General features: G+C 40.3%; 1 protein-coding gene and 1 pseudogene across 1 annotated transcript; one reads left to right on the top strand and one right to left on the bottom strand.

Moving 5' to 3' along the window:
- Positions 1 to 3,641: 3,641 nt before the first annotated feature.
- LOC149171336 (uncharacterized) lies at positions 3,642 to 13,029 on the top strand. Its single transcript, XM_089425931.1, has 5 exons — positions 3,642 to 3,803; positions 3,963 to 4,545; positions 4,693 to 5,117; positions 12,081 to 12,365; positions 12,760 to 13,029. Exons 1-5 carry the CDS (start codon positions 3,642 to 3,644, stop codon positions 13,027 to 13,029), a joined length of 1,725 nt encoding a protein of 574 aa, XP_089282057.1.
- A 5,549-nt stretch (positions 13,030 to 18,578) lies between these two features.
- On the bottom strand, positions 18,579 to 20,526 carry LOC149171337 (chlorophyll a-b binding protein 8, chloroplastic-like; annotated as a pseudogene).
- Between the last annotated feature and the right edge of the window lie 3,766 nt (positions 20,527 to 24,292).

A 24,292-nucleotide genomic window follows, 5' to 3' on the forward strand; every position in this document is an offset into this window, starting at 1 on the left:
AAGAATCCATCCCCTAGCCTACCCTTCTCTGCTACACATTCCCTTGGGTAATCCGATCATCCCCTTCCATGCAGTCACTCACCTTCCAAGTTCCCTAACATCCCCTATCTTGGGCAATCTGTCCCTTGGCAAGGTTTCCTCACATTGGAAGTTCCAAAAACCAAGGCATATCCCTGCCTCAAAACCATCATACCGGTCATAGCATGCTCATGGAAATCAATGGACACTATTGGGTACCAGTGTCCCACAATGGCCTTGCTCCCGAATACTTTACCACCATAGTACTGCTTGTTCCAGTTCCTTTTGTTGTTGCTGCTAACTCTTATAATCAGTTTCAACCACCCAACTGAGCATTTTCCGTGCTTTCTTGTACCAAGCACATAATTTCCATTACAATAAAAAGGAATTGAAATAAATTCAAATCATACCTCATTGGTGGCCTGTCAATAAGGTACACTTGCAATTCTTTTTACTTCTTGTCACAACAAGTTAAATGAGTTGTTTGATAAAATCAACATGTATAAAAACATCTCATCTGGTTAGCTCAAAACGCAACCATCATAAATCAAAATCATAAATCATATGTAACCATCATAAATCAAAGTCATAGGTCACATGCATAACAAAACTGAAATAAAATACTCATACTTATCCTTCAATCGGTCCTTTGCTTCTACCTGTGTTCTTTGTCCTTTTTGTACACACACTTAATCAGTTGCCAAACACGACAAGCACCCAATGCCTTCTCTTTAAGAAACAAGGGAATCCAGAGGCTGAATTTCCTCCTCCCTCAATATCAACAACAAGGGTATCTCGAGACTAAACCGCCTCAACCCTCAATAACAACAAGGGTATCCTGAAACTAAATCGCCTCAACCTTCAATATCAACAACAAGGACATCCATAAACTACCCTGCCTCAACCCTCAATAGAAACAAGGGTTCAAATAGTCCGGTACCTATCAATCTCATCACACTGTACAACACATATACATACACAGTGTACAACACCACACAGACACCTACACCCAGTGTACAACACAATACATACACCTACACCAGGTGTACAACACGACACATACACCTACACCTAGTGTACAACACAACACATACACCTACACCCGGTGTACAATGCCACATATACACCTACACCCAGTGTACAACACGACACATACACCTACACCTGGTGTACAACACAATACATATACGTACACATCGTACAATACCACGAATACACATGTCGCAATACAATGACTACACAATACCCGTAACACCATACCGAATATACACAACACAACATGTATGACGTGTATACAATACCACATGTACACAACACCACCTGCACAACGTGTACATAACACCCAATGTACACAACAACACCTACACAAAGTGTAAACAACACCCCGTGTACACAACACCACGTTCACAACGTGTACACAATACCACATGCACACAACGCCATATGTACAACATGTACACAACACCACATGCACACAACACCACATGTACAACATGCACACAACACCATATGTACAGAACACCGCATATAAAACATGCACACAACACCATATGTACACATCACCACATATGCACATGCACACAACACTATATGTACACAATACCACATATGCCATATGTACACAACACAACCTGTACATAGAACCACATATACAACATGCACACCGTACCACATGTATGCAACACCATAAGTACAACATGTACAACATATACACAACAATAGTACTACACAATTGGAGGCCACACCGTCTCTACCAAAAAACCTAGCTTCTAGCGTCTTTCCACTATCCATGCTTGTCCCAACATGTCACGAATCTCATTGCTTTCATTTAGCTGATGTATCCCTCAGCATTACCTACTATAACATAAAAATAGGCATAATCACATAATATCAAATCATACCCACATGATACTAACCTCATAGATTTTTCAGGGATACTCTTCCCATTTGATTCCTCATGAAACCAGGAACCTCTTCATGCCATTCACCTGCATAAGCAATCATTCCTCCACAAGAATGATCCATGGCACCCCTACTAGACAACAACATACATACACATATACATATATAATCATCATCATAAAACAATCGTGATCCTGGACAACCCTGTCAGACAACGACATACATACATACACACATACATATTTAAACATCAACATAATCATGGCCACAACACAATTACTAGATATCATAAGGTTAAGGTTAAGAGAACTCCCTTTATCTGTGCACAACATGCACAGCATTGAGAATAACAATTACCAACATATCCAAGGCATCTATTACTTCAGATCCATATACTTTACCTTTCTCATGACTATCATGCCACTGTCTATTTACTCCAATGGACCCAACCAATCCAACTAACTGCTATATTCTTTCCTTTAGTTTCCCTGAACTCATGCACTGAGATTTATTCGGGTTTTACATTACCTACTAATTTTCATTCATCTCTCCCTGAGCTCCATTAACTTCCTCTTTCCTAACCAACTCCCAAGACCCTCAAAGCATAAAAAACAAGATCAAGAAAACATGAAAAACCAATAGAAATACGACACCACAACATAGTGGCATGGCCATGCACCAGACACAAACAAAATTGAAAATCAAACACCATGAATCAATCCCCATGGGTTCCTAATGATCCGAATGAAATCTCAACCTGAGCCTTCTCCAAGATTCCACGATAGTCTCTTTGCCATGTAATCCACTACATCATACTGCCATAAACACATAATTGTCAGTGTATAAATAAACATAACAATATACTGATTACCTTAACTTATTGTGATAAGCACGCTGCCTTGTAGCTGAACACATACATATATCATCTCTCAAGGGATTCCAATTCCTTGACGAATCCAACTATAACTGGAAGCCAACTGTTATACCTGTCAAATACATATTCATGAATCTAGCATATATCCACACAGTGTTAGACAAAATCAAGGTTAAGAAGACTTCTTGTATGCATGTGTAGCACTCATACTTTTGGAATTGTGGTTCCCAAACATAGCCAAAGGAATTCTCACTCGGGCGAACAAAAATATAGTGCGGGTCAAGGGTTGGGTGAGCCAACACGACCGCAACGCCAAGGGACAACGTACACGGTAGATAGGGGCAATGAATACGGTTGTAATGGTAGTGCAGCAGGTGTGGTGAACCAAGTAGCGCCGTGGGGTGAGGCTAAACGGTGCTGCGATTGGGTTGTGTAGCAGGCCGACCGACCGAGCAACACAAAAACAACGATTGTATTATTTTATATCTCGGTTGAGTATTTACTCCCGACATTGTAAGAGATCAATTCAATATATATGATTGATATTTACATTTTTTTTTTTTTTTGGTGTGGTTCATGGACACCCTGGTCATTGGGTGGCTGCTACATCCATGGAAAAATCTGAGCTGATCGACCCCGAAGGGAATCAAGCCCCGTGACCAATAACTAGGCCTAACCCCAAGGGCTTCGGGGAGAATGGACCCTGTGACCTCTAGATCGGCGAGGCACCGATTTGACCAGTTGAGCTAACCCTTGAGGCTAACTGATATTTACATTATATATGTGTCTCTTGAATTGTTCTTGTTGTGATGAAGATTTAAGTAATTCCGTACTTAAATTAAATAAAATGGTGAAATATGAATGTGTTAGGCGTAGTCCGGGAAATGACTTAGAAACCAAGATGTTTAGGCATTTGGTCGTTGCCGCACGTAATCCAATTCATGAAAAACTAATTGGGGGCATGATAGATGGTATCAGAGGTACAACAACAGCAAGATGCAAAGACCAAGTATGTATGTAGTATGAAGTTTTGGAAAAGAAATCTTGGATTCATAGTTTGGGGTTTCTTGACTTGGAAGTTCATGGCAAAACTATCCAAGCATTGGTGGACACAGATGCCACACACAACTTCATGATGATAATATTAGCAAAATAAGTTGGAGTGTAGATTATTCCATCTAATGTGGAAGTCAAGGTAGTGAATTCGAAGGCTAAGGTGTCGGGGTTGGTAGATGAAGTGCCAATTCGAATTGGAGACTGGCAGGGTCGATTGGACTTCATGGTGATGGAGATGAACGACTTTGACATGATATTGGGGCAAGATTTTCTAAAGGGAAATAAGGCAATTATTGTCCCCTTTTGCGATGAGATTATGTTGATTGGAGGCTCACAAACTTGGACTTTTCCTACTCATAAGCAAAGGAAGGAAGTTCAGGTGCAACATGTTTCTGCACTAAGCTTGGAGAAGCTATGCAGGGAGTCAGATGTGGAGACATATGTGACAGTCATCAGGGAGGTTGATAGCGATGATGGAGTGGGGATGCCTGTTCTAACTAAGATTTCTGATGTATTGGACAAATATGCAGATTTGATGCTCGATGAGCTACCTAAAACACTTCCACCAAGGCGTGCAGTGGACCATAGCATTGAGCTAGAGTCAGGGAAGCAACCTCCGACAAAAGCTCCTTATCGATTATTAAGACTGGAGTTGGAGGAATTGAAATGGAAGTTGAAGGAATTAACTGATGCAGGTTTGATAATACCTTCAAAGTCCCCATATGGAGCTCCAGTATTTTTCCAATGAAAGAAGGATACGAATGAGCTATGGATGTGTTGTGATTATTGTGCTCTCAACAAGCAAACGATAAAGAACAGGGATCCCTTGCCATTCGCTGCAGATTGCTTCAACAAGCTTGCGAAGGGCCGAGTGTTTCCGAAGTTAGACTTGAGGCATGGATATTATCAGGTGCGAATAGCGGAAGGAGATGAGAGGAAAACTACGATTGTGACAAGGTATGGAAGTTTTGAGTTACTTGTTATGTCTTTCGGGTTGTGCAACGCTCTTGCCACATTTTTCACTTTGATGAACGATGCATTACGTCCATATTTGGATTCGTTCGTAGTAATATACTTGGATGATATCGTGATATACAGTGATAACATGGAGGATCATAAGAAACACTTGGCTTTGGTGTTTGAGGTGCTGAAGAAGAATCAATTGTACTTGAAGAAGTCGAAGTGTATGTTTTCCCAGACCGAGATTCCATTCCTTGGACACATTGTAGGCCAAGGGCACATACGGATGGAGCCGAGCAGAGTGAAGGTAATACAGGATCTGGCCAAATCGAAGAATGTCCATGATATGAAGGTGTTTTGGGGAATGACCAACTACCAGCGAAAGTTTGTAGAGGGGTACTCCAAAGTGACATCGTCACTGACATACCTTTTGAAGAAGGACAAGCGATGGAATTGGATGGTGATCCAGGTGGCTCCAGACACGACATAAGTCCAAGAGGACTCAGAAAGGGTCAAAATTCAAAGTGGTTAGATTGCTCCCAAACAACACCAGATCGAAGTGCTCGTCGCCCTGATTCCAACAGTGTGAATGACACTCAAATCCTAACTCGTATGTGGGAGAAAGATCCAGTCAGAGTTTTGGTCAAAGTTGGGCTGTGGGCCAGGTTTAAGTGTCCTACAAATTCACCGTCAACCGGTGTGGGAACTTAGCTCGCGAAAGTGGGCGAAATTGCTGCCTCTTTAATTTTTCTAATATTCCCTATATTAGACAAAATCGAAAAAATCTATTAACCAAAAAAAATAAAAATATAAAAATATGGGTAGTGGGCCACCACCCCCGCCACCCACCAATATATTTGAATATATATATAACGAATTGTTAATTAAAAAAATCACCGAAGGGCCATGACCCCTGCTAGCCCCCAACCAAAACTCCAACCATATATTACATTATATGGGGTGGACGGGTCACCTCCGGTGGACCCGGCCCACACCCCAACCACTATATGTATCGTATGTTATTTATGGGCCGGCGGGAATTGAACCCACCCGGCCATGTGGCCGGTCCGCTCCACGGGCAGCCCAACCAAAACTTAATACATAACCTAAAACTGCCGCACAGTTACCAAAACAAACCGCCTCCACTTAAAGGGTGAAAACATCAATTAAAACGTGGTTAATGTAACAAACAAACCAACATTAAAATCCACGCTAAAATTATGCAACGGTAGGGCGGGGGGTTCGACCTTGTGACCTCCGCTTGCTTAAGATAGTGCGCCACCGTTACGCCAACAAGTTTCGTTGGAAATATTTGCCCACAAAATGCATTTAAAGCTTCGTTTTGATTTGCACGGCGGAGGATGAAACACCGAATGGGAGAGCAACAGAACAGAGGCGTGGCAACGCAGAGGGGGGTCCACCCTGGGCACGGAAAATGAGGCAGATGCCTAGAATATTCCAGGGAATATTTTCATGCAGATTCTTTGAGGAATCTTTAAGATTCCTTGGGAGGTAAAAATTCTTTTTATCAGAATGTAATCAAGTTTACAGTCAATTTTCTCAGATTTTGCAGGGAACACTATGGCGAGGTCAGATTCACCTTTTGAGCAGTAGATTTGCAGATTCCCAGTGGAGGAGAATCTTCGAGAATCTTGAGGGAATCTTCTAGATTCCTTGGAGGCTGAAATTCGCCAGAGTCAGAATGCAACCAACTTCATACTCATTCTTCTCAAAATTTCGCAAGGATCTTGATGGCGCAAATAGAATTTTGATTTGAGCAACAGATCTTCAGATGACCCGGAGGAGGGAATCTTTGAGGAATCTAGGGGGAATCTAAAAGATCCCTGTAGCCCCAGATTTTCACTTTGTCAGAATTCAGAAATTTGACAGTCGATTTTACATTTTTGACGCCACAAATCTGATGGTGTAATCAGATTTTCCATTTGATCATTCCATTTTTTGGCCACTTTTCAAAGTCGAGTGTAGGTGTCAGCATTCAATGTGTGAGCAATCATTTCCATGATATTCGATGCCACGAGATTGATGGTACAACTAGATCCAACAGTTTATCATCCTCTTCTTTAGATAACTCTTTGATGTGAGGTATATGCAGTGTGATTATGTACTTCTTTATCTCTTTTCTTGAGATGAATTGTGTTGTATAAATCCCTGTTTGATGTTTGATGTGGGATCTTGTTTTGTTCTTGATGTGAGATGTACTTATTGTCATGTTGTTATTGAGATCCCTTTGTCTCCATGTTGACGGGATACTCATGTGTCGCCATGTATGTTTGAGTTGAGATCCCTTTGATGCCATGATTGGTGGGATGCTCATTATTATCATACGTGAAATTATGTCATGCTGATAGGAGTCCTTTAGTGAATGAGATTTCTTGCAACAGAACATCTCTTGGAGCCACTCCTGTGTGAGGGCATATTCCTTGTATGATAGAGGAAACACATGCATGTACATCATCACTCTTTCCAACACTTAATGCAGCGACCTACACCATCTTGACACCGGGGCTCGGAGATGTAGTCCCCCTTGGACAAACTTCATTATCAACGTCTTGTGTTTTATGTTGCTGATTATTGTAATGTTCCTTCTGCTTTACAACATGAATATATGTTCCTTTATACTATTTCAAATGCAATTCTAACAACATCATGGAAGTAAAAGATCTTGGTTAAATCCAGGAGTTGAGTCAACTCGGATCAAGTTTGGTATCAGAGCGGTCTTCGCGTGGATGTGAATTGCGAGCGTGAACAATGGAATGTGCAATGATGGAGGATGAAAAAGCGATGTACGAGACCATGCTCATAATTTCCCAAAAGGTGGAAATAATGTATGAAGCTCTACAAAAAGAGACAGAGGAAAAGGAGCGATTGCAGCTTCAGTTGCGAGCCACGGAAGAGGCCCTAGAAGAACTGAAGCACAACAGCCAGAGTCTTCAAGCAGAGAACATTGAATTGAAGATGCTTCTACAAGAAGAGAAAGAGGAGAAACATAGTTTGCTACAACAACTACAAGCTAAGGATGAGGCCTTGGAAAAGTTGCAGCGTGACCCATGTGAGGTAAAAAGTAGTTCTCTGACTTCTTGTATGTTTCCCGATGATGATTTCACTGTTTTTGATCATCATACCACAGGAATTGGCTCCAAACTACTAAAGAGAATGGGGTATGAAGGAAAAGGCTTGGGAATTAATGGCTAAAGCATTGTCAACCCCATCAAAGTAGAGGAATTACACATCAGGCAGGACTTGGGTACGTCAGGAAAGAAGTTGGGGAATCCACCAAGATAACGAGCGAACCACCAACAACAGATGATGAGAGGTCCTCATTAGTTCTTTCCAAATCGACAGTGGAGGTAAAAGATGTTGATTTCTCATCAATTTCATCTTCACATAGTATGATTTCTATTGGAAATGTGGAGATACCAATTACAGGGACAAACATGAGGGTCCTTACTAGGATGAGGTACAAGGAAGAAGAAGAACTTGGTGTTAATAGCCAAGGAATTACTCATCCATTGGAGGTTGTGCAGAGACCTCGATTTGTAGGGTTGAGATACACCGAAGGAGGATGCTCGAAGGTGTCAGATGCAGTTCTGAGACATCGTCGAAATCATTGAGGAAAGAGAATGATGGGAACACATCACCATCATCCCATGACAGTGCCCATTGCAGGGAAAGAGTTTAGGCAAGCTATCATCGCCGTAATTACACCAGAGATAGTAGGGAAAGGTATAACAAGTCTCAATATTTGAATGTTAATTTCGATTACAATCACATTGTTAATGATGAATGTAAAACATGGCATCAAAAAAAATGTAATTTTTGTGGATTACATAACCATAATTTTGTTGAGTGCTAGAAAATAATAGCAACACACAAAAGGAGGAGGCATGAAAGACCCTCTCAACAATAGGAAAAGAAGAAGGTAAAGCTAGAGGAAAAAGACCTATTGTAGTCATTGCAACAGAAGTGGTCATCAAAGTGCCACGTGTTGGAGGCTCCATCCAAAGTAGCGCCTTAAAGAAAAAGCATCAATGCATGAAATAGTTGAAAAAGTCATTTGACAAGAAAAACCACCATAGGGGGATGACCCATTCACATCGATAAGTGAAAAATGGTTTCTAGATATGTTAGCTTGTCATGGTCGTGCTTTTGTAAATAATTTGTTGCATTTTAAAATGTAAAAGTGATGATGTCTTTTCCATCACTTGTTAAGCAACAATGATGTCTGGTCTTATTTTGTGATGCATTTTAAACTGTGAAAGTGATGTTGTGTTTCCATCACTTGTTAAAGAAACAATAGTGTTTGGCCTTATTTTTGTAAATCATGTGTTGTAGTGATGATGTGTTTTCCATCACTTGTTGAAGCAACAATGATATTTTGGCCTTGTTTTCATAGCTGGGGTATTGTTTCCATTTTGATGTAAACTTGACCACCGAGTATGTGTTATAAACTCGTGGCAAGTATGGGATGCTTGATGTAAGTCAAGCATGTAATTTGCAAAACAATGTACTACAGGTTTGCAGAGGTTGTAGGTGTCAGCTCATTGCTTATGGCTCCGAAGGACAAAGGTGAAGGAGAAGGAAGGGTGACTTATCAGATACTTGTAAGTGCAGATAAGGTACAAAGAAGTGGCAGATTATTTTCATGCTTTTGGAGGACCAAAAGCTCCTTAGTGGGGAGGATTGATCCAGGTGGCTCTAGACACAGGCAGAAGTCCAAGAGGACTCAAAAAGGGTCAAAATTCAAAGTGGTCAGATTTCTCCCAAACTAGCACCAGATCGAAGTGCTTGTCACCCTGATTCCAATGGTGTGAACGACACTCAAATCCGAGCTCGTATGAGGGAGAAAGAGCCAGTCAAAGTTTTGGTCAAAGTTGGGTTGTGGGCCAGGTTTAAGTGTCCTACAAATTCACCATCAACTGGCGTGGGAACTTAGCTCTCGAAAGCAGGTGAAATTGTTGCCTCTTTAATTTGTCTAATATCCCCTATATTAGACAAAATAAAAAAAATCTATTATTAACCAAAAATAAAAACAAATATATATATATATGTGTGTGTGTGTGTGTGTGTGGCGGGCCACCACCCCCGCCACCCACCGATCCCCGCCACCCACCGATCTATTTGAATATCTATATATATATATATATATATATATATATATATATATATATATAACGAATTGTTAATTAAAAAATGGTCGACGGGCCATGACCCCGCCAACCCCCAACCAAAACCGCAACCATATATTACATTATATGGGGTGGGCAGGCCACCTCCCGTGGACTCGACCCACAGCCCAACCACTATTCATAATGTATGTTATTATGGGCTGGCGGGAATTGAACCCGCCCCGCCACGTGGCTGGCCCGCTCCATGGGTGGCCCAACCCAAACTTAATACATAACCCAAAACTGCCGCACGGTTACCAAAACAAACTGCCTCCACTTAAAGGGTCAACATACCAATTAAAACACAATTAATGTAACAAACACACCAACATTAAAAGCCACGCCAAAATTATGCAACGGTAGGGTGGGTGTTCGACCTTGTGATCTCCGCCCACCCAACATAGTGTGCCATCGTTATGCCAATAGGTTTCCTTGGAAATATCCGCCCACAAAATGCATTTAAACCTTCGTTTTCATTTGCATGACAGAGGACGGAACACCGAATGGGAGAGCGATGGAATAGAGGCGAGGCAGTGCAGAGGTGGTCCACCTTGGGCATGGAAAATGAGGCAGATGCCCAGAATATTCCAGGGGATAATTTTCATGCAGATTCTTTGAGGAATCTTTAAGATTCCTTGGGAGGTAAAAATTCTTTTTATCAGAATGTAATCAACTTTACAATCAATTTTCTTAGATTTTCGCAGGGAACGCTATGGCGAGGTCATATTCACCTTTTGAGCAACATATTTGCAGATTCCCAGCGGAGGAGAATCTTGAGGGAATCTTCCAGATTCCTTGGAGGCTGAAATTCACCAGAGTCAGAATGCAGCCAACTTCATACTCATTCTTCTCAGAATTTTACAAGGATCTTGATGGCGTAGACAGAATTTTGATCTGAGCAGTAGATATTTAGATGACCTGGAGGAAAGAATCTTTGAGGAATCTAGGGGGAATCTAAAAGATTCCTGTATTCCTAGATTTTTACTTTGTCAGAATTCAAAAATTTGACAGTCGATTTTACACTATTCGATGCCACAAATCTGATGGTGTCATCAAATTTTCCATTTGACCATTCCATTTTTCGGCCACTTTTCAAAGTCGAGTGCAGGTGTCAGCATTAAATGTGTGAGCAATCATTTCTATGATATTTGATGCCATGAGATTAATGGTACAACCAAATCCAGCAGTTTATCATCCTCTTCTTCAGATAAATCTTTGATGTGAGGTATATGCAGTGTGATCATGTACTTCTTTATCTCTTTGCTTGAGATGCATTGTGCTGTATAGATCCCTGTTTGATGTTTGATGTGTGATCTTGTTTTGTTCTTGATGTGAGAGGTACTTCTTGTCATGTTGTTATTGAGATCCCTTTGTCCCCATGTTGACGGGATGCTCATGTGTCACCATGTATGTTTGAGTTGAGATCCCTATGAAGCCATGATTGGCGGGATGCTCATTATTATCATACATGAAATTATGTCATGCTGATAGGAGTCCTTTAGTGAATGACAATTCCTGTAGCGGAACATATCTTGGAGCCACTCTTGCGTGAGGGCATATTCCTTGTATGATAGAGAAAACACATGCATGTACATCATCACTCTTTCCAACACTTAATGTAGTGGCCTACACCATCTTGACACCAGGGCTTAGAGACGTAGTCCCTCCTGGACAAACTCCGTTATCAGCATCTTCTATTTTATGTTGCTGATTATTGTCATGTTCCTTCTTATTTAGAACATGCATATATGTTCCTTTATGCTATTTTAAATGCAATTCTAACAACATCACGGAAGTAAAAGATCTTGGTTAAATCCGTGAGTTGAGTCAACTCGGATTAGACGGAGAAGTGTCGTACAACTTTTGAAGACTTGAAAAAGAGGATGGTTACAACGACGATATTGAAGTTACATGACTTCGAGAGACCGTTTGAGGTACACACAGATGCTTTAGATTTTGTGATAGGAGGAGTTCTTATGCAGGATGGGCATCTGGTGGCATATGAGAGTCGGAAGTTGTAGGTTAGGGAATGAAGGTATCCGGTTCATGAAAAGGAGATGATTGCGATTATCCATTGCTTAAAGGTACGAAGACATTACTTGATTGGGAAGCCTTTTATTGTCAAGACTGAAAAAGTTGTAGCGAGTTATTTTTCATCACAACCGAAGTTGTTAGCGAAGCAAGCTCGTTGGCAAGACTTCTTGGCAGAGTTTGACATGACTATTGAGTACAGACCGAGTAGACTCAATGCAGTTGCAGATGCCCTCAACAGGAAGGGACCGTTAGCCGCAGGTGAGGAGGAAGAAGATAGGGCAACATGGAGTAGGATTCGGGTACAAATGACTGATGAGATGCAGAATAAGATTCAAGTAAGCATTGAGACTAATACTCAAGCATAGAGCATTGTGAAGTAGGTGAAGGAGGGAAAGACACAAAGGTTTTTTTATATGAGATGGAATCTTGTTCTTTGGGAACCGACTTTACATTTTGAAGTCATCAGGGCTTAGGAGACACCTTTTGAAGGAGTGCCATGATTCTCCACGGGTTGGCTACCCAAGGCAATGTCGTTCTTTGGCATTGTTGGAGAGAGGGTTCTTTTGGGAGAAGACGCGGGAAGATGTAGAGGAGTATGTACATACATGCATTATTTGTCAGCAGGACAAATTAGATAACCAAAGATAAGGAGGATTGTTGCAGCCTTTATCGATTCCAGAGAGACCATGGATGAGTGTTTTGATGGACTTCATTACTTAGTTACCGCAGGTTCAAGGGTATAATGGGATTATGGTCGTGGTCGATCGTTTTTCCAAGTATGCCGTCTTCATTTTGACGAAGATACCATGTGGGGCCGAGATGACTGCTGAGTTATTCTTCAAACATGTTGTGAAGTATTGGGGGATGCCATTGAGTATCGTATCGGATCGAGATCTGCAATTTACAGACAGATTTTGGACCACTTTGTTCAAGTTGGTTGGGACAGAGTTGTTGCAGAGTTCAAGTTACCATCCGCAGATAGATGGGCATATTGAATAGATTAATGCACTGCTAGAGGACTACTTGAGACATTATGTGATGACTGATTAGAAGAATTGGCCTGAACTCTTGGATGTGGCTTAGTTTAGCTACAATATGCAGAAGAGTTCCACAACTGGGTATAGTCCATTTGAGTTGGTGAATGGACAGATGCTAATTTCTCCACACACCGTATTATCGAGAGGTTTCTTGAGGAGTCCACATGCGAAGAGATTCATGACAGCATGGGAGGAGACCTTGGAGTTAGCATGGGTGCACTTGCATGAAGCTGCAAGGAGAATGAAGAAATGGGCAGATAAGGATAGACGGGATGCACACTTCAGTGTTGGGGATATGGTTTTTCTTAGGATTACCGGGGATCAATTTCAGCCACTGAAAGGGACTACGAGATCTTTGACGAGGAAGTATGAGGGGCCATTCCAGGTAAAGAAGCGAGTGGGAGAAGTTGCATATGAGTTGGAGCTTCCAAACCACATGCGTTCGAAACATCCTGTGTTCCATATGAGTTAGCTCAAGAGATGTCGACTTGATGCACACCATCCAGACAGGATGAAACCACTGAGGGGACCAACCATGATTGTAGATAGACCAAACCTTGTTTTGGAGAAGATCATGGATCTTCAGACTACAGGTCTTGGGAGTAACATGCGACGAGAGTTCTTCATTAAATGGAAGAATGCACCGGAGGAGAGTAGCTGGGAGATGGAGGATTCACTATGGAGATGGAGGAAGGAGATTGCAGAGTACGATGAGAAGTTGAGAAGAGTAGCTGGATTGCCGAGGACAACAATGACTTCTAGTGGGGGAGGATGTCACGACCCTAAGTCATCATTGCACTTGGGTGAGTCGGATGCGCACGACAGACGCGTTTAACCGACGAGTTGGAGAACGAGTCACTGGGGCATGTTAACCGATGAGTTGGGTGGGTGCACATAACTGACGAGTTAGGAGGGGCGCACATAACCGACGAGTTGGAGGGCGCACCAACACAGAAATTAAACTAAGTGTTGGAGGAGCACGAGTCAACTTGGTTTATAGGGGACGAGTTGGGGAGCGACAAACTGGGCGTGCCACTCAAACCCACACTTGGAGCCGACGTGTTAAAAATATGTTAAAGGACGATTGGGTGGGTCGGCTGGGTAACACCATGCCCCCTCCCCTGGACCTAAGGAGCATATAAACATACGTGGAGGAGAAGTGGAAAGGCATCACCAAGAAAGAAGCAAATATGCCTTAGTCGCATCATTTGGGTGAGCGCAGGAGGCATACAAGCTGCAGGTTTGGATGAGCTCACGGTGACGGGTGAAGTTATAGCTTTACGAAGTTTGGAAAGGCCACAGGTCAGAAAGCAAGCTGGGTTGCAGGTTGGGTGGAGCTACCCATGAGCTGGGTGCGGTGGGTTGGTTGAACGGTGGGGCGGATATCGAACTCGTCTGAACAAAAATATAGCGTGGTTCGTGGGTTGGGTGAGCCAACACGACCGCATCGCCAAGAGATAGCGTACACGGTAAACCATGGCAGTGAACACAGTTGCAGCGGTAGTGCAATAGGTGTGGTGAACCAGGTAGCGTCGTGGGGCGAGGGTGAACGGTGTTGCGGCCGAGTCGTGTAGCAGGCCGACCGACTGAGCAACACAAAAACAACGATTGTATTATTTTATATCCTGGTTGAGTATTTACTCCCAGCATTGTAAGATAACAATTCAATATATATAACTGATATTTACATTGTATATGTGTCTCTTGCATTGTTCTTGTTGTGATGAATATTTAAGTAATTCCGCACTTAAATTAAATAAAATGGTGAAAGATGAATGTGTTAGGCGTAGTCCAGGAAATGACTTAGAAACCAAGATGTTTAGGCATTTGGTCGGTGTCGCACATAGTCCAGTTCGTGAAAAAAGAATTGGGGGAGTGACAGAAAGCCACCTATTTGGCTTAAAGCCCTACCTCAGCAAGCATGCCATAAATTTATTTGGTCCTAAAATACTTTTTTTTTTTTTCAGTGCGAAACCCTCTTCTATTTTCTTTTGCAGAAGAGAAACCCCCCGTTTTGGCCCTAAACCCAAACCCCCCAGCATAAAACCCTCATCTTTTTTCTTTTACATAGGAGCAGAACATAAAACCCTCTTTTCTTTATTTAGGTTTTATCAAGCAGGCATAGCCGATGGTTTTCTAAGACTCTACAACAGAGGCCAGCGAAAACTCCTCCTCTGAGGAGAGTGAGAAGATGGTTCACAGTCGAATCCCTACCCCTGGGCAGGCAAGAATGATTTCTCACCCTCCTCCATCTGGATCAAAATCTGATGATGATTCAGATTCCATAACTCCACCACCCAAAACACACCAGCAACAATAGTAGAGGAAAGAACAGAAACCGCAGAAGTAGGTGCCACCACCATCGCCATCACCACCCCATCCGCTTTCTTTTCTAAAAAAATTGGTGCCACTAAAGCGTAGGTGAAACGTCCTAGGAAAGAGGAGAACGATGCAATCCCTGAACTTCCTTCGACCAAGAAGAAAGAAACAAATCACATTTCCTAACTTAGTGGCAGAGTCCCTGCAAAGGAAAGGAAGAAGGCACAAAAACAAAATATTGCAGAAAGAATCAGGCTGACATCTTCGCCACAGAAGTCTAGTAAGAAGGCACCTTAGGTATGGAATTCTAAAGACAAGCTCGCTTTCTTAAATCGGCTCTTGTCTTTCACCAAAGGAGGCAAGGGGTTCCCCAAAAACATGAGCTCTTCTTATGATCACATTAGAATCATGTTGGACATTCAGTATAGTATTAAGTAGCTTCGTGATAAGCTTAGGTGCTTGAAGGCCAAGTTTCATTCCTTTGTGGAGAATATGGGGGCCAATAACTACAATTTTAAGAGTACGGATGAGGCTCCCATGTATAAAATCTGCAAACAATTGTGTGGTGGGGAGGACGAGAGTAATGATGGTGATGATGAGCATCGTCTCAATGTGTAAATTGTAGGCAAAGAATCTATGAATGGTACAGAGAAGAAGAAGCCGACCATTGAGGTAGAAGAGGAGGACGACAGGGAGAAAAATAAATATGGGGAAGATCAAGAGGAAGAAGAGGAGGAGGGGCAAGATGAGCCAAAACGTAACAAGACTGTGACTAATGCCTTAGTGGAGAGCAATGGAGGGGATGTTGAGTGGATCACTGGAGAATTGTATATTCAAATCCGAGAAGAAAGGGATGAAATGGTGAATGAGTTGAAAAATATTGTTGTAAAGAACTTAGAGGAATCCCAAGTAAAGAAAAAGGATATGATTTAGGGTTATTTCTTGAACATCAGGGTTGATCATGTTTAGCACTCTATAGCGACTTGATGACTGGAATTCACTCTGGAAGATCGATTCCTTTATTGAACAGAGTGAAAGCTGAAGCACTTGAGGAGAAGAGGCGCAAGCAACAAATTGTGGAGATGAAAGCTTTTTAAGGAAGGGTAGATTTATTGTAAGAGGAATGTGAGATGTGTTTGGAAGAGCTTGGAGAACCTAAGGGGAATGACAGGTCTTAAGAATGTCAGCCTAGCAATGGTATGGTCTGTTATCAACATAATCTGCATAAGATTCAATCCATGAGTTTTGGTTATCAGAGGTTTCTAGTGGGCATGCTTGTCATGACTCATAGGATATACTGGAAGAGGTCCTTATTTGGGTTTTAGGATTAGAGCGTTCACACCCATTCATTCTCAACCTTCCTCTAAATTTTTTAGAGTGATCATAGGATTGCTGCGTTTGTTAAATGATATGCTTATCCTATGTTGTTCTTTGTGAATAGATTTTTTAACTTAATTATAATTTTAGGTAGAATATCCATTATCCCTTCTCACATTTATTGTTTTGAAATTCTATATTTTTAGCATTCCTTTCTATTAGTTGTAACTTGTAATATATGTTGAGTATCATGTACTAGGTTGTGTTGTTAATAACAATATTGATGCACGATTATTGCAAGGAGGTCAGAGGTGGAAAGTTATTTTATTTCAATATTTATTTGAACTTTAACATTGTGGAATGCTTTTGCAAAGTTTATGTGAAGAAACAATTATCAATTGCAACTCTTTACACTTAATTTATTGTACTTCATAACACAATTCATTGTTCATTGTGTAAAAGTTTGCTAAAGTTATGGGCCAATTTTATTGTAGACATGGATCTATGGTTAACTGAATCTAAATTAAGATGCATGTTAAAGAAAGTTATCTTCATGTTTCATGATAACGGTTGAATTTGCACATCAATACTAATGTGTTGCCAAATAACGTTGATAGGTTGTGATTTGATGAGAAATAAATTGTGAATTCATTTCTTAATTTATTCTATATTCAATATTCCTAATGGAAAATACCATATTGATCCCATATTCTCAATTTGTTGGTTGTCCTTGATTGGCCATTATATAAAAGGATAATTCTATAACCCCTTGTATAGGTTGTTTAACTTTATAACAGAAACATAGTGGTAATATGCAAGATGTCAAAAGTTTTGCTTGAAATATTGCCCCATGTCAGCTATACCAAATGACTTGACTCAACTAGACTAGGATAACTTACTTTTATGACTAGTAGTTGTGGTGATTATATATAAGATGTCAAAAATTTCAGTACAATGGTATCTAGAAACCAAATAACTTACTTTTGTGGCTAGTAATTGTCTTGTTTTTCCTATCGACATGATCTCTATCACACAGGTTTCTGGTTTTTGGAATGCAGGAATTCAACAAATAGATTAATAAATAAGTTCAGCAAATATATCATGCATGAAGACATGACCAGTGTTAGTAATAGAGGGAATCTATGTTACACAAGTTTTTGGAATGCAGAAATGTTAACTAATGGTAGTTTTTTTTCTCACCAATAGTTAGCATCCTTGTTCCATAATTTTTGGAATATGGAAATCTCCAGGAATGTGGGTGAGTTTCACCCAAATGGTAGTTTGGGAGAACAAATTATAGGGAAAATGGAAAGCCATATGCTTTAGGGAGCTTCTTACCAATCTTAAAACTTAATGGATGATTAATAGCTACCAATATCAAGTAGATAAAGGAGAAAAAATTTAGGCAAGGGAACACCATCAATTAATTTTTTGTGAAAGAAATTTAATTTTATAATTATAATTATAGGTATATCAGATTATTGTTTGGATTTTATGTTGGGTCGAAACTTGACTGTAGTGATTACCTAAGCTAAATATTAAGGCTTTTTGTGCCTGCTGACGTACAATTAGCTATGTTTACATCCTATATGCCACACCAGGTTGTGCCAAAGGTATTGAAAGCCGTTGTAACTACCCAGTAGATCGAATCTACAACATATTATTGTAATAGCAATGACTGGAGACTTTGCAACATAATTTGATAGGCTTCATTACACATTTCATAAATAAATAGTAATACTATTCAACATGAATATGATGCTTCTATTTTTACATTGTAATTTTACAGATACAAAAGGTTCATTATACAATATATTCAAAAAATGAACCGACATGAACCAGTCAAAGCCAAAATAAATTTCAGAATGTAATTCCTTATATATTTTTGGCCGAGGAGTCGATGTTCAGGTTGGTGAGAATGTTGTTATTTACTGGATCAACCAAATGATCCAAGAGGTTCTGAAATGGCCCAACTCTGGTAACAAGGCCCTGAATGAAATAATCCAAGATAACCAACATTGCAAGCCTTCCATTCTTGACCTCTTTCAGCTTCAAATCTTTCATGGACTTCTCGTCATTACCTAATCCCAGAGGATTGAATAAGGGACCTCTGGGGTATGCGGGATTACCTGAACCACCCAAGTATTTCTGAAATCCCAAGAAATAAATATTGTTTTCCCATCGATCTAGGGTTTCTGTAATCTAGTAATCTTTTGTGTTATGCAAATCCCATCAAGGCAATCTCTAGCACAAAAAGAGTGAAAGGGTCAGCCCAGTAATCATATGTCCCTACTAGAGGAATGACACCAATTTTGAACTAGGGAAGTGCCTAAGATTTCAGGAGCAATGGCTCCAACTGCACGTAGCATTGTGTATCGCCCGTTCATGATTTCTCCATAAGCGAGCCAACCTGGTTCGATAAAACCTCCAGGTCCTTCAGGATCCATCAAGCCCAACAAATCAAATCCAAAGTCACTAGGAAGCCTGTAATTACCCAAATATATTCAAATAATCAGAAGAAGAATCACCATTCCAAATATATTAATGTCGCATGAATGACCAGCCTAAGGAGATGTTTACATTAATAGGTGAGCATATTCGTCTTTGATATTTTTTCCTCACTAGAATTCTGGAAAGGAAAACAGAGGTTAACAGAGCATTGGCTCTGGAAGAGGCATACCTTTAGATCTTCGCTGGACATAGGACCTCTATAAATGTGAAGTCTATATCTCCCATTTAGAGAAAGTCTACAACAAGTTTCTAAGCACTTCAGAAAACACTACTTTCATGCCTTGTCCTTCTAGAATTTAAATTTCTCAGTGCTAGTGTCGAATGTATTTGGTCTTCAATTTTTCTTTCACGGATCCAACAAGTCTGTTTTTCTATTCTTCCTTGCAAACGAGAATAACATCATCCTCTGAGGCTCTCCAAACACTCCCTGTAGAGGCGCTCTTTCCAAACCTTTTCAGTCTAGTGCCCCTATCATTATTTGATCTCTTTCCAAGTTCTCTATATAGGTCGTTGAGTGCCATCCATAATTGACTCAATACTCTCTCCTGGAGAGCACTCTAACATCTGCCAAGGGGTTCACTATAAAACCTATAGGCATGTCTTTATGCCTTCTATTCTCCATGATATATGTTGCTCATCCAAATTTACTCAAGCATGAAACATTAGATGTCGCAAGCATGAGAAAGTGGACAGAGGAAGAAGATAAAACCTCAAATAACGACTTCTAAAACACTACTGGACAAAGGACAAAGATAAACCCTCAGATAATGTGTTTAAAAAAAAAACAACTAGATAAAGGAAGAAGATAAAACCTCAGATAATGGGCTCTTGGGAAATTTATGCTCGGGAGTTTTGGGTTTGGAACTTCTATCCATCGATAATCTACTACCGACATGCAGAGGTGTGGTATTGTTTGAGTCTGAAGCCACAACTTAAAGAAAGGAACATGCACTTGGACTTGTTTATTTTGTTCTTTGTCGTAATGGTGGCAGATTCTACACAGAACAAAGTAGATCCAGAGCTCCCTAAGTCCTTGTTCCACACAAGAAAACTTAAAGAAAGGAACATGCCCTTGATTTTGTTCTTTGTCACAAAGATTTAAACGCCTGCAAAATAGACATCCACTAAGCACAGATTTAAAATGGTGGAGACCATCAACAGCATATCGAGAACCCTACTCACAACGTAAGAAACCTTAAAGCAAAATGATTTAACTCACAAACATCATCAATCACAAATAAAACCCAAAACTCTACCTGATGTTATCCTTGATCAGTCTCCGCCTCACAAGTAACCTCGCAATGGGGGGCATGAGTGCTATGGTTATGGGCACCTGCATGGGAAACAATACTTTATTACACAACCAATGCCAAGGCTCCTCCATGATTTTAAAAGTTAACACCTCTCAAGCTCCCTTTCGTGGGTTTTTCCCTCTGCTTTTCTTCATTACTTCATGAGTTGCCCCTGAATCTTCACCAAGAACCTCCTTGGAGTGACTGTAATGAACCCAAGGCAACCTTCCAGTTACACCTATAACTACCTTCAGCGTAATACCTATGTTGTGATCCAACGGGGGAAAATACTTTAATTGTCTAACACAATATCAATGACGCTAAAAAATACACGGTGTCACCCAAGAGAGGAGAGTCGTTTTCAGAGAGGAATGCCTTACGACGCAATTACATTATTTATGCTTTTTATATAATATTAATATTATGACACAAGTTTGAAGATATACCGAATGAATAGAAGATTTGGGAAGATCATTTTGAAAAAGTAATTTATCTTCAAATTTCAAATAAAAAAATTATTTTTAATGTAATTCAATTTTATATTCTAACTATAAATATGTTTTATCTACATAGTAATAGTACTAGAAAAGTTACCCCAATGCGGGTGTTCACATCTGCAATCAATGATCAAGCATACCACGCAGACACCTGGCCTGACGGATGGCAGGCGGGAGATCTACCAGGTACGCGTCATCGGAGGTAGTTTAAGGTTTAAGGCAGGCGAATTAAAGCCTGTTCAGGCTCGAAGCGAGCTGGATTTCAATGCGCGCATGGCTACTCTGTCCTCGATTCGGCTCATCAACATGGATCGGCTCAATTTCTCGGCTGCAGTTAATGACTATGCTCTATATGAAGCTATGCCGCTTCAGTTTCTTCGTCTGGTCTTTCCTGTCGACTTAATCGTTCGGCTCTGGAATTGTCAGGACATCAGCAGCACTCCAGCCATTTCGGGTTTCCTCTGTCTCAATCAATCTCTCAGGTCTTTTGATTCTGTTACAATGCCTCGCAGTCGAGGTATTCCGCGTCGGGGGGGTCGGTCTGGTATCAGGGCTTGCCCTTCTCAATCTGCGCCTCAGCAGGTTGCCCCAATTGCCTTGGTCCCTCCCTCATCTCCGCTGTCAGACCAAGAGAGGTTCATCCCGAATAACTCTTACCAGACCTCCAGATTTGTATTCCAGAGTCGGCTCAACAGGCCAGTGGTGACAGTGAATTTTACAGTTTTTGTTTCAGAGGAGGAGAGCAACCAGCTCAGCTCGACCCCTCCTGCTTCCTCAAATTCTCAGGATGACAACATTCTACTTGGGGATATGACTGGGTTGGTGTTTCATGTTGACCGCATGAATGAGGACGCCCCTGTCCCGGAAGTGCCTCAGCAGCCCGATCCCGCTAAGGAAGATGACAATGTTTGCGAGCCATCTCAAAGACCAACTGGCTGTTTACATTTGGTTACTGATTCTGGTGGAGCGCCGCTTCTGGACGAAGACGGGTTCGTTACTTGGGTCGCCTCTCCAAGCCAGGCGAAGGAGGATATGCAAGCTTCTCCAAGTCAGGCGGACTGAATTCCACTGGGTGCACATGCTATGCTTTTTTGATCCTGTGTCTTCGATTATGCAGCTAAATTCTCTTGTCTGTTTTAGTCTCATGCTTCAGGTAGCAATTTCAGCTAACACAGACTTCAATTTTTGTTTTAAAGTCAGCTATGTTAAGCGCTACTGTGTTTTTGAGGTCACTGAAGGGTATGATAACTGTAGTCTGGGTAATTTTTGTCAGTATGTCAGGGACCGAAATCAAATCTTTGAGGTCTGCATTGTAAATCTGGTTGACAGGTTAAACTGTATTGTCCCTGAGTTTTTGGATGAGGAATGGCCTCGGCCTCCTCTGAGGCTTTGACCTCATTGTACATATTTTTACACTTTTTTAATAGAATTAGTATTTACAGAGAAAAAAAAAATAGTACTAGAAAAGTTCGATCAATAACTATAAGTGGCTCCAATTTTTTTTTTTATCATGGTGTTTAGGAACATAAATCGATCTCTATATAATGTGTTGTTTAAATGATTTTTTTTAATATATATATATATATATATATATATATATATATATATATATATAACAATAAATTAAATTAAACTAAAATATATTTTTATTTTAATTTAATTATAAAAAAAAAAAACCAAAATTTGTAAAATTAATTAAGCTATATAAATATTTTTAAACATACACATTTTAAAACAATAAATTACATATGCAACTTTTAAGCCTTCAACATTTTTTTAAATGCTTTTAAAAGTTTCAAATTAGGTTATTCCAAAATATTTTAAATTATATTTTAATTTTTAATTTGGTTTATAATTTATTTTTAATTTTTAATTATTTTTTAAATAAGTGAATATAAAAGTTTATGGTATAGTTCATTTTGTAGTTGGTGGTTGTTCTTTATGTAAACCATAAGATTCAAGGATCAAATTTTCCATAAATTAAGTGTATATATATATATATATATATATATATATATTGCAAATATATAAATTAAATGACTAGTAAATATGGATAAACATCAAAATACTTGTGTCACAATACCTCTCACATTGTCAAGATTAAAAAATCATTAAAATAACTAAATTATATTTGTATTTCAAATTATTAGTATTAATAATTAGAAAAAAAACATAATATATGAATTAAATATCTATATATTTATAAAAAAATGTAAAATATTTTAAAGTCATGGAGATTCATTGGACTTCGCCATTGAGATTTTTGTTTGTCAAGTTGTTTTTGATTCTCGAGGCTTGGTTTGAGCCGCCACCCAGGGGCATCTAATCCGTCAACGTCACCCAGGGATTACACTTGGCCTGGGCCACACTAGCCACCAACCCTACACTGACTGAATTTTTTTAGCATATCTCCTCCCCTAGCACAGGGCACAAACACCCCAGGTGAGGTTTGATCCTGGGTCACCTTGCTAACTAGGCCCATCCTCAACTAGTTGTGTTCTATGCCAGACAACTGGGAAAATTTAATTGTAGTTATGAGCACTTCAACAACTACAGGGACCCTGAAGTTTGATGATGTCAGCAGCAGTTTAATGAATGAGGAGCTGTGATGCAAGTCAATTGCAGAAAACCAGGGAGGAGAGGCTCTAGCTCTAGCTGATCGTGGTAGGAGAATGGATCGAGGCCGACAAGGGCGATCAAGATCGAGAGGCCGATCAAAATCAAGGAGAGGCAGAATCATCTGCTTTCATTGTGGCAAACCCGGGCACATGAAAAAAGAATGTCGATTCTGGAAGAAAGGACAAACGGATCAGAGACCGTCCAATACAAATCACACGTCATCTAGCACAAATGAAGGTGAGACCACTGCTGTAGCCACAGATGGTGATGTGTTGTTTATTGTTTCAGTAGAGGATGCATGTGTATATACATCTAGCAATAGCTTTGATTGGATCCTTGACTCTGGGGCATCTCACCATGTAACTCCATGCAAAGATAGTCTTATTTCATATAATCCTTGTGATTATGGTAGAGTGCATTTGGGGAGTAATAATTTTTGCATTATTGTTGGAGTGGGAGATGTCCAAATCAAGATGAAAGATGGACAAGATATATTGTTGAAACAGGTCAGGCATGTACCAAAAATGCGCATGAGTTTAATCTCTATGGGACGACTGGATGATGAAGGCTATTCCACAAGCTTTGGAAAAGGAGGCTGGAAAATTAGCAAAGGTGCATTGGTCGTAGCCAAAGGACCCAAGACAGGAACATTATACACATTGAAGACACT

The sequence above is a fragment of the Pinus tabuliformis genome, chromosome 4_2 (genome assembly GCF_031772625.1).
Source record: "Pinus tabuliformis cultivar Carrire ecotype Pingquan chromosome 4_2, CPIR1, whole genome shotgun sequence".
In the NCBI taxonomy this organism is placed as follows: Eukaryota; Viridiplantae; Streptophyta; class Pinopsida; order Pinales; family Pinaceae; genus Pinus; species Pinus tabuliformis.